The sequence below is a fragment of the Geosmithia morbida genome (genome assembly GCF_012550715.1).
Source record: "Geosmithia morbida isolate 1262 chromosome Unknown scaffold_2, whole genome shotgun sequence".
NCBI lineage: Eukaryota > Fungi > Ascomycota > Sordariomycetes > Hypocreales > Bionectriaceae > Geosmithia > Geosmithia morbida.
Genome location: NW_023336189.1, coordinates 679,535 through 693,756, shown reverse-complemented (window position 1 = coordinate 693,756; position 14,222 = coordinate 679,535). Strand labels below are relative to the sequence as shown.

At 58.1% G+C, this 14,222-nt stretch overlaps 4 protein-coding genes across 4 annotated transcripts; 2 read left to right on the top strand and 2 right to left on the bottom strand.

The window, feature by feature from the left end:
• Positions 1–252: 252 nt before the first annotated feature.
• On the bottom strand, positions 253–2,983 carry GMORB2_3865 (betaine lipid synthase; the record flags this gene model as incomplete). The annotated part of the gene is made up of 3 exons (XM_035465841.1): positions 253–2,082; positions 2,154–2,468; positions 2,606–2,983. Coding segments are annotated over 3 exons (2,523 nt in total), but the record flags the coding sequence as incomplete, so codon positions are not given.
• A 1,789-nt stretch (positions 2,984–4,772) lies between these two features.
• GMORB2_3864 (transcriptional adapter 3) lies at positions 4,773–6,793 on the top strand (the record flags this gene model as incomplete). Its single annotated transcript, XM_035465840.1, has 2 exons — positions 4,773–5,199; positions 5,286–6,793. The coding sequence occupies 2 exons, from the start codon at positions 4,773–4,775 to the stop codon at positions 6,791–6,793; spliced, it is 1,935 nt and encodes a 644-aa protein (XP_035323677.1).
• Positions 6,794–7,582: 789 nt separating this feature from the next.
• On the top strand, positions 7,583–10,640 carry GMORB2_3863 (urease; the record flags this gene model as incomplete). Its single annotated transcript, XM_035465839.1, has 5 exons — positions 7,583–7,603; positions 7,726–7,812; positions 7,903–9,098; positions 9,237–10,128; positions 10,320–10,640. 5 exons carry the CDS (start codon positions 7,583–7,585, stop codon positions 10,638–10,640), a joined length of 2,517 nt encoding a protein of 838 aa, XP_035323676.1.
• Positions 10,641–11,155: 515 nt separating this feature from the next.
• Positions 11,156–12,831, bottom strand: GMORB2_3862 (HMG (high mobility group) box; the record flags this gene model as incomplete). The annotated part of the gene is made up of 3 exons (XM_035465838.1): positions 11,156–11,647; positions 11,720–12,094; positions 12,517–12,831. The coding sequence occupies 3 exons, from the start codon at positions 12,829–12,831 to the stop codon at positions 11,156–11,158; spliced, it is 1,182 nt and encodes a 393-aa protein (XP_035323675.1).
• Positions 12,832–14,222: the final 1,391 nt, after the last annotated feature.

Genomic DNA, 14,222 nt, shown 5'->3' with positions numbered 1-14,222 from the left:
GTTGTCACTTATATTGGGTACGTCATCTGCTATCTGGGTCCCCCTTCACACCCCAGCTATCTTTGGCGGAGCTTACAACACCCCTTGGTTGTACAGGTGAATATCTGTGTGGTCCTTCACCGTGGCTCGACATCTGATTGTACACCCAAGCCCATGAGTGGCAAACGTTTGAACGGTCACCCTCCGCTGTCCTTTTGTGCGTGAGACTTTGAGGGTCGATGAGAGATTCTGCGAGGTGATGGACCTCGAGGCTTATATTGTCAGAGACGGCATCTCGGAACCGGTGATAGAGTCCATCTCGGGAGTAGGGGGAGCGAGGTTGGCCATCTTGGTGCAGACCCAGCAGCTGGCGTACATGTTGACGCGGTCGATGCAGGCCCCGTCGGTGCGGGAACCGTGGCACTTGGGCTCGAAGCCGTGAGCCTTGAAGACCTCGACGTACCACGGCTCGAGCGCCGAGGTGCGCAGGAGGACGCGGCCACCCATGGCGAGGGCGCGGTTGAGCTTGCTGATCTGAGCGGCCGCCGCGGACGAACCCTTGTCGAACCAATCCATGCTGTCCATGATGACGGCGACAGTCAAGGTGCCCGGCATGATGCGCGAGATGACCTCCTCGAGCTCATCGGTGTGGATGCGCAGCCCATCCAGGGCGCCGGGGCGCGACAGCTTGGCGTGTGCCTGGGGCGTCAGGTAGTCGAGCTGGCACTTGGGCGAGAACTGGCCGGCCAACGTGACGTAGTAGTAGGGGTTGTCCCTGGCAATGTGCGTCTCTTCGGCCACGGGGTCCAGAGTGTTGACCATGTAGTGCCAGATGGCGTGGGAGCGTGACTTCTTGGCCGTTGGGTTGGGCCCGCACACAACGGAGGACTTGGCGTGGTCGGCCTCGATCATGGCCAGCTGGTTCTTAGGAACGCCCAAGGCGCTCCAGAGGAACGACTCCTGCGAAACAACCAGATCGCATACCATCTTGGACAAAAGGGCGGGGCGAATCTTGCCGCGCCAGATCTCACGCTGCTCATTGAGCGTGGGGGCATCAAGCATCTTCCTGACGACGCCCTGGAGACCAAAGATGCGCGAAACCCATCGGAAGACGCGGATGGCGTGTCGGGAACCTCCGGTGTCGTACAGGCCGTAGCCGCTGTTGTTATGGAAGACGTGACTGTTCTTCATCCAGTACTGGAAGGCACGGCTGGACAGGTGGGGGGAGAGCTTTGTGATGAGCAGCCTGCGGAAGTCCGGGTGCTTGCCCTCGCCAAAGATGCACCAGAAGTCCTCGTAGGGCAGGGCGACGTACGAGGCGGCCTTGAGTTCGAGCAGGTGGTTCTGGGTCGGGTTCAGGTCGACAGCGTGGACGCGGGCAGGGCTCTGCGTCAGGTACGAGATGATGTTGTCACCGGCAGAAGTGATGGCCAGCACCTTGTCGTCGGGTCCGAGGTTGAGGATCCTCTCGTCAACACGTGTGTCCTCCCAGGTAAAGGCGTAGATGTACTCGTCGTTGAACTGCTTGTGCTTCTGAAGCTGGTCATCGTAGTAGATGCGCCAGTGGTGATTCTGGTAGAAGAAGGCCGGAAGAGGCAGGTTGGCAGACAGGTTGGACACGGCCGTCAGGAAGGCCTTGGACCGAATCTCGGGAGCAGATCGCTCGATAGCGCGTGTGAGAGCATCACCCTGCTTGGCAGGGTTGATGGGGTACAAGTAGGGCGACTCGGTGGCCAAGGCGTCGATGCGCTCGACAATCTCGTGGGGCAGGCTGGAGGATGAGAAGGGCTTCCTGTGGCATCCAACCCACACGTAGTAGGGGATGAAGCCCAGAGAGTTGTTGCGCTGGTTCAAGTTGAGAATCGTTCCGTACTTGTACTCGAGATAGTCGCGGCGGCTGGACTCCAGACCGACACGGTCAAGGTCGAACCACGAACGCCAGAAGCTTCGAGGCATGAAGTTGACATGACGGTCCACAAGACCTCCGGTATAGTTGCGGAAGGCGAAATCCGCCTTGTTCTGCACGTAAAAGTCGACGACACCCATGATACCGTGAGGAGACAGCAGAGACGCGACGGAGTCGACGACGGAGTAGTAGTCGGGCTTGAGTAACGCAGCAGGCGTTAGTCTGCGTGTCGGCCCACAACCGCATGAACAGGGGCTATGCGACTTACAATCATGGAAAGACTATAAGACATGGTGATGAGGTCGGCGCCGCCGTGCTCGGGACGCGGCTTGAGGTAGCTTAGAGACGGGGATTGCAAGAGGTGCTCAGCGATGGCAATGTCAGGCTCGTAGTCCTCGAGGCGGAACTTCCTCGCATCCTCGCAGACTACGATGACGTTCTTCCAGCCAAGTCTCCCGAAACGCTTCCTGGCCACTTCGCAGAGCGAGGGAGAAAAGTCGACAAGGTAGATGCTGGAGAAGAATTCGGGGACATTGACGAACTCGGACATGGCCTCGATGTTCCAGCCAGTACCCCCGCCAATCTAGAGGCGGCTTGTCAGTATTTTCTTTCCCTTTTATCCCCCCCCCCCCCCGTTTCTTTCTCCGTCCCTCTCTCTCTCTCTATAGCTTGATCTGGTTCTTCCAGGAAGCTCTCGTAGTGGGATAGGAGGCCACTTACGTCGATCCAAATGCGCTTCTGGCTCTCATTCTCCTTTCCGGAAGCCTCTAGCTTAGCCTTGAGCTGAGCCGAGACAAGGGCAAGCATGTCTTCACGGCCACGGAGAAGGTATTTGCGCGTGGAATCATATGCCCCAGCTTGCTTCTTGTAGAAGCTCTCGAGGGCATCCCGCTGGTTGCCCTTGTCGGGTTGGTGGGGCTTTATGAAGGACGAGTAGAAGAAGAGGAAGAAGGAACTGATCAGTCCGTTGGGTTCGTCATTCTTCTTGTCCGACCTGTTGCTGGAGATCTTGGAGATGCAGAGACCGCCGATGATGGCAACTGCTATTCCAGCGTAAAGAGGTTGTACGTCACTGCCAAAGGGCAAAACGTTACCACCCTAGTGAGAGCAGCATGCACTCCGTCAGCAATCACTGTCGTCCGGGTAGGGGACGAGGAGACGGGGGGAGGGCGAGTAGAGGAGGAGTGCAGCAGTGTTTAGGCATACAGGAAAAGCCATGGTACTCTCTCATGTTATACAACAGGGTACGAGGTGTAGTATTGTTGAAAGAAACGGGCGCTATGTTGAAGACGCTCGTAACAGTTCAGAAACGACACAATATGACAGCAAAAGAAGAAGAGAAGAAAGGGGCCATTGATTCGGCTGCACATACATGGGGAAGCGCGAGTAATATAGCAGTTTAGTTCTGCCTCCAGACGTTTCTACATGTACTTGCCTGCCCTCCGGCATCCTGCTGAGTGGCCTGCCAGCTGAACCATGTCTCATCACGTACATGACATAGTATTCGGCTGTCTATCGGCCATCAGGAGAGAGGGTGGTTGGGGCAAGCCGGCAAGGCTACAAGCCCCCACCGTGTATAGCAAAGCCGCACTCACAGCTACGAGATCAACAGACCCCGCGTCTAGGCAGTACGTGAGCCAATGGCTGGGGCACATGCTCGAGCTTGTTGTCGTCTCGGGCGTGGCTCTAAAGAGGTAGTTCAGGGGTACATCCAAGTGGATGGACGAGAGAATGAGAGGGAGAGACCCAAGGGGATGAGGGGTTGGATCATGGTGGATGTTAGTTAGCCCCTCTCACCCCCCCCTCACTCCATCTTCTTGTCTGGCGCATACCTGGCTCTTTCGAATTGGTGCAGGCGGTCAGGGGAGCTCACGTCAATGGCCTATCGACTTCAGATGCAGGGTCTCGTCGATTGATGGTTCAAAGCCAGTTACGTAGCACCGTCGTAGTTGTTGAACACATTCGGTGCGGCGACGGTCCCCATCAATTTAGCCCCGTCCTGTAATCCGGAGTACCAATCGGATGGGTCCTGGCCAGCACATGGAGCATCCAAGGGTCACATAAGGAACCCCATCATTGTCAGAGGCTCGCAGGAAGACAACACAGAGCATGTGGCCTCAAGAGAATGCACATCGTAGTACCCAGCACCTGATGCGCGGGCGGCGAGACTCACAAGGCGTGGTCAATGGTCCTCGTGACTGCTGTTGACTCGTCTCCCTACGGCCCAAGTCGGTACATGAACGCCGAGGCATTACAGGTTGTCCTAGCCGGTCAGCAACAAAAACAACAGATTCGCGTGAATCGTGCAGAGAGCAATTCCGGTTATGCCACACAGAGGCCCTAGCCTTTTCCGTAACCGATAGAAAGGTTTTGGTACTCAGGTAAAAGGGTCGTCGGGAGTAGAACTTGCGTCTCCTACCGGGAACATCGACAGTCGCACCACCTCATATTGCCAGAGTATCGTTCTGGTGAAGATGATGGGAAAGTGAGAGAAAAGAAGGCCAAAGGGCTGGGAGAAAGACAGAGAGAGCACAATGCTGAATTGCCATGCTCAATTTGGCAGGAGCTACCAGAGGGTACCTGCCTCGACTGAGAGCGCAAGGGACCCGGGCTCGGAATATCCTTTCCCCGCATTCATTCCCCCACAATACGCCCCATTGGCGTCATGGTTGTCAGCAGCGCGTTCATCTGATGCGCTCTTCTAGGCAAACCGCCGACGCCAGGAGCACAGCTCTCACCATCACCAAACGCCAAACACCATCATTGCACACGACTCATACCATCAAACCCCTGATCTCACCCCATATGATACACCTATAGGACAAAGGAGAGCCAGCGCCGTGTCAAGTTGTCGCCCCCCGCGGACGCGCTTGTTCGCCTCGCCATCATGCCGTCCGGAGCCAGCCAAAAGGGTACTGGGAAGAAGGGTGGCGCCACCATGGCCAAGCAGAGCCGCACGTCGACTCCCGTCCCACCGCCTACTGCCAGTCTCCCCCCACAAGAGCCATACGACCCAGACTTTCTCAACACGAGGGTCATCGTATTCCAAAATACACTAAGCTACGATGACCTCGTCGACTCGGGCGCATCCAGCGCCACAGTGCCCGACTCCCGCAGCATTGACGCTATGCTCGCCAAGCTCAAGGAGATGGTTTCCGTCATGGAGAAGCGTTCGAACTTCTACGACCGGGGTATGCGCTTCCTCGCGGACGAGCGTAAGAAGCGTCCCGACGACTACACCGGCGAAGAAGAAGTGCGCCGGTCCAAGCACAAACGCAAGAAGGCCTCGGATTCATTAGCTCCTCCCGATTCAGGTGGTCACGGTATGTCCCTCTGAGGAAAGGCTGTAGTAGATTTACACCAGAGTCAATTCGAGAAACTGACCGACATCGTCCATAAGCCCGATCGTCACCAAGCGGAGATGGCAAGCGGAAACGTTCGCGCGCAGACTCGGCTAGCTCGTCACTGTCTCCCGCGGCGAACGGATCCCCTTCGGCCGCTATGGAGGTCGACGAGAAACCAAAGAAGGAGGATGCCGAGGGGGGGGAGGAGGAAGAATCCAGCTCCGACGACGATGGGGCGCCGCCGCGGCGCGAAATGCCCCAACATCAGACCTTTGGCGAAGACCCGTCAACATTCGACGACCCAACCGTATACGAGATACGACAAGTACATCCCGGCATGTCGGACGAGGAGAAGAAGGAGATATACTCGGTAGCACGCTACCCGTCCAGCGACCTGGCACACCTGATTGCCGGCGATCCTCCGGATAGGGATTTCAGCAACGCGAAGCCGACGAGTCAGATCAACTTCACGACATTTGCGTCGTACATTGAGCCCTATTTCCGACCGTTTACCGAAGAGGACATCGGTTTTTTGCGCGAGCGCGGCGACCGGGTGACCCCGTTTGTCATGCCTAAGCGGGGCAAGCGGCACTACAGCGAGATCTGGGACGAGGAAGATGGGGCCGATGCGATGGACACAGCTGCCGACAAGCTCCCTCCCAACATGCCACGCGGCTCTATCGAGAACATGAACGACACGGTAGCGGAGACAGACGGGCTCTCTATCGGCCCCCTGGCTTCGAGGCTGCTGCAGGCTCTGCGGCCGGAGCACCGGACACAATCGGAGGACAGGCCGGGGGCCAACGGCCTGGCCAATGGCGACGTGCCGATGAACGGAGACACGCAGGGCGACGAGGCAAACGGGGTCAACGGCAATTCCGTCAACGGCAACGGGGAAGAGAGGCCGCTATCGCCCGCAGCATTCATGCCCGAGTCGACGACGGAGGCATGGAAGAAGGCGACGTACCCGAAGCTGGACTACCAGCAGGTGGATGAGCGCCTGAAGCAAGAGCTGCGGTTCCTGGGTTTCGCGGCGCAGGACGGTGCCGAGGCCGACTACGACGGTGCGTACGACGACGAAGTAGCCGGCCGGCTGCGGTTCCTGCAGGAGCGGCTCCGACAGCAGGTGCTCATCAACGGGGCGCGTAAGGCTCGGCTGATGGAGATTGTGCGCGAGCGCATGGCGCACCAGGAGTACTCGACCATCCTCGAGGACCTGGACACGCAGGTACAAGCCGCATACACAAAGCGCACGCGCACCATGGGCAAGAGCAAGAAGGCCAAGCGTCCCGGAGGTGCCGGCGGAGGCAGCCACTTCGTCGGCGCAGGCGGTGCGGGCGCTGCGGGTACGGCCCGGCCCGGCATAGGCGACCTGACCAGGACGCTCATGGAGCGACGCAAGAAGTGGATCCGCACCATCGGAGGCATCTTTACCGACGAGATGGTTGGCAAGGTGCCCCGCGAGACTGACCCGGACAGCTTCATCTTCAGACCGGAACACATGGCAGGGCTGCTGAAGAAGGAGAAGGAGCAGTGGGATGAGGAGCTTGAGGACGATGAGTAGGAGTTTCTTATGCCAAATTCAGATCCGGTACATGTCGAAGGCGTCTCTAGTGTTTCTTTTCCTTCTCTTTTCCTCTCACTAGATAAGGGGGCGGGTGGTTTTTTTCATGGTTTCTCTATGGTTCTCATGGTTCTTCTTTCACATCGTTATGCCAGATATATATCACTATGCATGATTGGAACGAGCGTCTTATTACAGGAAGTATCGATACGGAGTAGCAATACTACGAGAATCATGACAACTAGTATCATTATGTGGTACCGCATGTACGACATCGATACCTGCTACTCGTAACACTCGCTACATCCAATGACCATGCCCCAAACATGTCGAGATGGTCGGGTTGGTCATTGTATGTGTAATGTAAATGCGGCAGCGGCCCACTCAGCTGTCGTCCCTGATACAGGGCTGTAGGTGTGCATATCATCAAGAGAAGGAGAAAAAGATGTCCACAGGATAAGAGACGGAGAGTATAATCGAGTAGATCGTAGGTAGGAAATAATAAGAGGACGAATGGGCCGTCGAGCCGATGGGTCGACATGGTACGAGTAGATACCCATTGGCGTCGTCCTTATCGCATGCGGCCGACGGCGGAGGCGGGGATGGTGGGATGGCAGGTTTTATCGATCTAACTCAAGCTCACTATCTCGGTAGCTTCAAAGCGATAGACCCCAGATCTCCGTCCCTTTTTCTCCTATTAATTCGCAACTGCATGCGACATACCCCGGATTACTATCAGGAGCGTTAGTATATCATCATACTCATCATCTCCATTTCCGTGTCTGAGCCATGCATCTGGTCCCCAGAGAGGTAAGGCAAGAAGCCACCCTCCCTCCCCCGCTTCCCGCTTCCCGCTTCCCGCTTCTCTCTCTCTCTCTCTCTCTCTCTTCAACAATGTCCGTGACGACTCACATACCCGTCATCAAACACAGCTCGATAAGCTCGTCATCTCGCAGCTGGGCCTCCTCGCTCAGAGGAGACTAGCACGTGGAGTCAGGCTCAACCACACTGAGGCAACGGTACGTCCTTCTTCCTCACAATCCCGGACCCCCACATCAAGAAAGACGTGGAGACGTGGAGAGGAAGGCTGACGGTGCACCAAACCCTAGGCCCTCATCGCCAATAACCTCCAGGAGCTCATCCGCGATGGAAACCACAGCGTGGCCGACCTCATGTCCCTGGGGGCCACCATGCTGGGCCGCCGTCACGTCCTCCCCTCCGTGTGCAGCACCCTGCACGAGATCCAGGTAGAGGGCACGTTCCCCTCGGGCACGTACCTGGTGACGGTGCACAACCCCATCAGCAGCGACGACGGAGACCTGGACCGTGCCCTGTACGGGAGCTTCCTTCCCGTGCCTGCCAACGCGGACGAGCTCTTCCCCGCCATCGACAAGGATGACTACCAGCCGAGTCGGGTCCCGGGGGCCGTGGTGGTGGTCAAGAACACAAAGGTGGCCATCAACGAGGGCAGGAAGCGCATCCGCCTGGGCGTGTCGAGCAAGGGAGACCGTCCCATCCAGGTCGGATCGCACTACCACTTTGTCGAGACGAACCCGCAGCTCGACTTCGACCGGGCCAAGGCGTACGGTTTCAGACTGGACATTCCCGCAGGAACATCGGTGCGCTTCGAGCCGGGAGACACAAAGACGGTCACTCTCGTCGAGATCGGCGGCAGCAGGATCATCCGCGGCGGTAACAACCTCGCCACGGGTCCCGTCGACCTGGGACGGGTGGACGACATCGTCCTGAAGCTGCAGCAGGCCGGCTTCGCCCACACGCCCGACGACTCGCCGCGCCCGGCACTCGTCGACGCCTCCACCATGGACCGCGCCGCCTACGCCACCATGTTCGGCCCCACGACGGGTGACACCGTCCGCCTCGGCGCCACGGACCTCTGGATCAAGATCGAGCGTGACCTGACCGTGTACGGCGACGAGTGCAAGTTTGGCGGAGGAAAGACGCTGCGAGAAGGCATGGGGCAGGCCTCGGGCCGGTCCGACGACGAGGTGCTCGACATGGTCGTGACCAACGTCATCATCCTTGACTGGACAGGCATCTACAAGGCCGACATCGGCGTCAAGGCCGGCATGATTGTCGGCATCGGAAAGGCCGGTAACCCGGACGTCATGGACGGCGTCGCGCCCAACATGGTCGTCGGCAGCTGCACCGACGTCGTGGCCGGAGAGGGCAAGATCATCACGGCGGGCGGCATCGACACGCATATCCACTTCATCTGTCCGCAGCAGACGGACGAGGCGCTCGCGTCAGGAATCACCACGATGCTCGGTGGCGGTGTCGGACCTAGGTAAGTGTCGGTGCCCTTCTCCCTCTTCTTCTTCTTCTTCTTCTTCTTCTTCTTCTTCTTCTTCTTCTTCTTCTTGGTCAAGTGGGGTGTGGGAGCAGCTAACAAGGGATACGATGGCTGACCTGGACCCGAATGCAGCGCAGGGACGAACGCCACGACGTGCACACCCGGCAAACACTACATGAGGCAGATGCTCCAGGCATGCGACACGCTGCCGCTCAACTACGGCATCACCGGTAAGGGCAACGACAGCGGGGCGACGGGACTGCGCGAGCAGGTGCGGGCGGGCGCGTGCGGGCTGAAGCTCCACGAGGACTGGGGCAGCACGCCGGCGGCGATAGACGCATGTCTGAGCGTGTGCGACGAGCTGGACGTGCAGTGCCTGATCCACACGGACACGCTCAACGAGTCCGGCTTCGTGGAGTCGACCCTGGCGGCTTTCAAGGGCCGCACCATCCACACGTACCACACCGAGGGGGCGGGAGGCGGGCACGCGCCGGACATCATCTCGGTGGTGGAGCACGACGCCGTGCTGCCCTCGTCGACCAACCCCACGCGGCCCTTCACGCGCAACACGCTCGACGAGCACCTCGACATGCTCATGGTGTGCCACCACCTGTCCAAGAACATCGCCGAGGACGTGGCCTTTGCCGAGTCACGCATCCGCGCCGAGACCATCGCCGCCGAGGACGTGCTGCACGACCTGGGCGCCATCAGCATGATGAGCTCCGACTCCCAGGCCATGGGCCGCTGCGGCGAGGTCATCCTGCGCACCTGGAACACGGCCCACAAGAACAAGGTCCAGAGGGGCTCCCTCCCCGAGGACCAGGGCTCCGGCGCCGACAACTTTCGCGTCAAGCGCTACGTCTCAAAGTACACGGTCAACCCGGCCATCGCCCAGGGCTTCAGCCACATCATCGGCAGCGTAGAGGTTGGCAAGCTGGCCGACCTGGTGCTCTGGGATCCTGCCTGGTTCGGCACGAAACCCTTCCAGGTGATAAAGAGCGGTATAATAGCTTATGCTCAAATGGTATGTGCTTTTGATTTTTTTGTCTTCTCAACTCTTTCCCTTCTCTCTCTCTCTCTCTCTTCCTCCTTTCTCCTCTTTTCTCTCCCCCTCCCCCTTCATGTTTTGTTTAATAAGCTTGAAATAACCGTTTCGGTTACATCTCATTACGTACGTACATACATGTACATGTACTGACTTCTGGGACTGAACAGGGCGACCCCAACGCTTCCATCCCCACCATCCAACCCATCATCGGCAGACCCATGTTCGCCCCTCTTGTCCCCCAGACGAGCATCCTCTTCGTGTCGGCATCGAGCATCGAGTCCGGCGCCATAGACTCGTACAACCTCAGGAGCCGCGTCGAGGCCGTCAGGGGCTGTCGGAACATCGGCAAGAGGCACATGAAGTACAATGATGCCCAGCCACGCATGAGGGTCGACCCGGAGAGCTATACCGTCGAGGCGGACGGGGTGGTATGCGAGGCTGAGCCGTCGGATAGCTTGCCTCTCACGCAGGCCTATTTTGCCTACTAGCCTCTCTGTCTCTGCGACTCCTTCACCCCTCCACTCTCTATGTACGTCTCGAGCTATCATGTTTTCCTCTACTTGTCGTACCAATCTGTCCCGCGTACATCATCGGTTGTACCCGGCTTCCAATGTTTCAACGTCTACGAGTATACATAAATGCAGAAATTGAGTACAAGTTTGTATATGAATCACGTTATAACGCACGCACACCAGTCGTGGTTTTTTCTTAATCTTCATCTTTTTTTTTATGATATTTCTGTAGTTTTTTTCTGTTATGACATTTTCCTTTCTCCAATCCATACCGTTTGCCTTCATCCATAAAGCAAGAAAAAAAAGAAAAACACTGGAAGGCATATCAAAAGCAATAAACACAACCGATACACAGAGGATAAAGAAAGTGAGAAAACCCCCGTTTCATCAAGAGAATATTTGAAAAGAAAGGCTCAGAGAGAGAGAGAAAGAGAGGGAGGGAGAGCTAGTCACGGGAACGCAACACACACACACACACACACAAGACCGCATCAATTCTTAGTCTTCTTGCGGCCCGACTTCTTAGGCTCCTCGATATCCTGGACGGGCTTCCCCGAGGCGCGACGACGCTTCTTGTCAGGGCTGGAGGGGGCGCCGGCAGGGGACATGGTGCTCCCCAAGACAGCGGCCGCAGGGTCGATCTCGCCCGTCTTGCGCTTGCGGCCGGGGGCGTTCTTCTTTGGGGTTTTGGAAGGGTCCGGGCCGGCGGCGAGCTCGTCGGCGAGCGTGGGCATGGGTGCCTGCGCGACCTGCTGGAGCTGCTGAGCGATGGCGTCCTGCTCGTCTGCGGCGGCGGCGGCGGCGGCGGCGGCATGAGACGAGTTCTGCTCCTCCTTGAGACGGGGGAGGGGCACGTCGTTCTCCTCGGCGTAGCGCATGGCCTCGTCGTCGGGCATGTTCTTCGCGTCGGGGTTTCCGCTCTTGTACGAGTGCACGCGGGCATTGTACAGGCGGAGGTTGTACTGGTAGGCGTGGTTCCAGCCCTAGAGAGTCGGGTCAGTATCTGCGTGTGAAGGGGGGGGAAGGAGAGACCCAGGGGTGGCATATGGACATACCATCTTCTCGTCGGGGTTCATCGACGCCCATCGCCTCTGGCCCTCCTCCTGGACCGCACCCTTGGGGGCCTCGGGCCCAAGGTCGTTGGCAATGATGGAGCGAGCATGCTGCATGTACAGGAAATAGGGGGTGAGAGGCCTCTTGGGAGCATTGGGGTCGTGGGTGCGCTTCTTGCGCTCCTTCTTCTCCTCGACGGGAGGGCCGAGGTCGGCCATGGGGTTGATGAGCTGGGCGGCGGCATTTTCAAAGTTGGATAGCAGGTCGCCGTGGGTTCCCTCGGCGGTGGGCTCACCCAGCAGGAGGTTAGTCTGCCTGATGTAGTCGGTGGTGAAGGAACGAAGGAGCTCGAGGATGGCGGCGAGGCGATTGACGGCCTATACAGGTTAGCATCTCTCCTCTCTGTCTTTCCTCGCTCTACTGCGAGACGTGGTGTATGGGTGTGAAGACGAGGCGAGGTGGAGCTGGGAGCTCTGGCCCCACTAGAGCTCTGCTGACGCGGTGCGCGTGTAAACAAAGACGCGCGCGTCGTGTAAATGGGCGTGTGAGTTGGGAAGAAGCGCGGGCAATTGCCAGAGCATTGAAGGATGGAAGAAGATTGATTTCAACTCTCCTTCCTCTCCAGCCTTGCCGGTTTCCTGTCTTAAAAAGCTCATGAAAGCTTCCAGAAAAGTACCAGGCGGTGATGATTGGGAAAGAGGTGATGGTGATGGTGAAGTGAGTAGAGATGGCGGATGAGATGGGAGGGAACGGAACAGAAGGGGAAAATGCAGGATATTATCATGATAAAAAAACATACCGAATCGCGCACCGTCAGAAAGCTCTCGCTATCCACGACGCGTCCAGGATGAGGCATGGTAGGAACACCGACGGGAGGCGGAGGCTGCTGATGAGGCATCTGGACCTGGGGAGGCTGCTGCTGAGCCATCTGCTGCTGCTGCTGCTGAGGGACACCGGGCCTCTGCTGATGGTGCTGCTGGTGGTGCTGAGGAAGCTGCTGAGGCATGCCAGGGATGCCCTGGGGCATAGCGGCGTGAGGCATCATGACCTGAGTGGGCAGCGTGGCGGGCGCCTTGTTCCTTTCGTCGGCGCTCTTCTTGGAGGGGCGCGGCATAATTAGTGGCCGCGATACAGGGGGTGTTGTGGTGGTTTGCCCTCTGGTGGCTGAGTGACTGCTATCTTTTTCTGCTGTCTCTCTTCCGGGGCGGGGGGGGGAGGCAAGCAAATTGAATGCGTGCGATGGGGCCGGAAAATAAAAGAGCAGGCGAGCACTGGGAAGTGAAGTGCGCTGCTATACTGGGGGCGTATGATGGGGGGAGAGGGGACGGGAGTTCTGATTGTCTTCTGAAAGAACGACCCTGGTGGCCGCTGAAGAGAGGATGGTTTAGGGGATGGAAATGAGAATTCCTAGTTGATGAGTAGTGAGATGATGGGGGGAGGGTTCCAAGGTGCTGAGAGACGCTGAGGGGGACGGTGAATGGGGGGGGGAGAGAGAGAGGAAGAGAAGAAAACGCTGGGGGCTGGGTTTGCCCCCGGGAGGGGAACACCAGAGTTAAAGGTTTTGCAGCACGGGACCAACTGGGCTGCAATCACCCAGTAATCCATGCACCCAAGGCTAGAGTGGGAAGAAGAAAATTCATTTTCGTGCGGCTGTATTACAGGCTGTCCCGCCCAGCAGTGCGCCTCCCCCCCTCACTGCTCAGCGACAGACAGGGTGTCGCCCTCCAGTGGTTCCGCACGCACCCACAATGCCTTGGGGGGGAGAGGCGCGGGAGAAAAAAAAAAGAAGAAAAAAGATATAAAAAAATAAACAAAAGCCCCCAACTAGCCAGTCACCAGCGAGCGTGCCGGCGCCGACAGGCCCCCCGTGGTCCACCCACAGTCCCTTCCACCCCCCAAAACAAAGCGCGCTGACGGGTCCTCTCTTCAGGCGCGCGCTGAAAGGGTTCTCGCTGTGCCCCCGGTGTCTCTGTTCTCGCAGGCTTCAGCGTCTTTCCCCATCCAGGCCCTTCTTGGGGGAGGACTCTTCAGCGGTTCGAGTTCAGCGCAGACAACTGTATTCCCCAGCGCCCTTCTGAAGAGATGGACTGAGCAGCTTCAACGCTTCAGTCTCGCGGTCGCATTCTCTTGTGGCGACGACGATGGCTCGCTGTATCGTTCAATCACTCACACAACTGCCCGTAAACGGCTGCCCAACACCGACGGCACCTGCCCAGCACCTGCCCAGCACCTGTTCACCACCCGCGCTGCTCCTGCCCGCCGACTGAGCCACCTTCCTTGATGACCACCCTCCACTTTAGCGCTTGCTCGTGCCTCAGCCGGTAATACCACTTTGCTGTCCCCTACCCTGTCTGTGCCACACGGCCAGTGCCCGATGTATGCGGCGCGTAGGGGCTATCAGAAGGTTCAACCCGTTCACCGTGCCACTGCTTACACTCGACGTCTTTGTATGACAACGCAGTTGGGCGAGTACACGTTATCATGGTGATATACACCACGTAAATA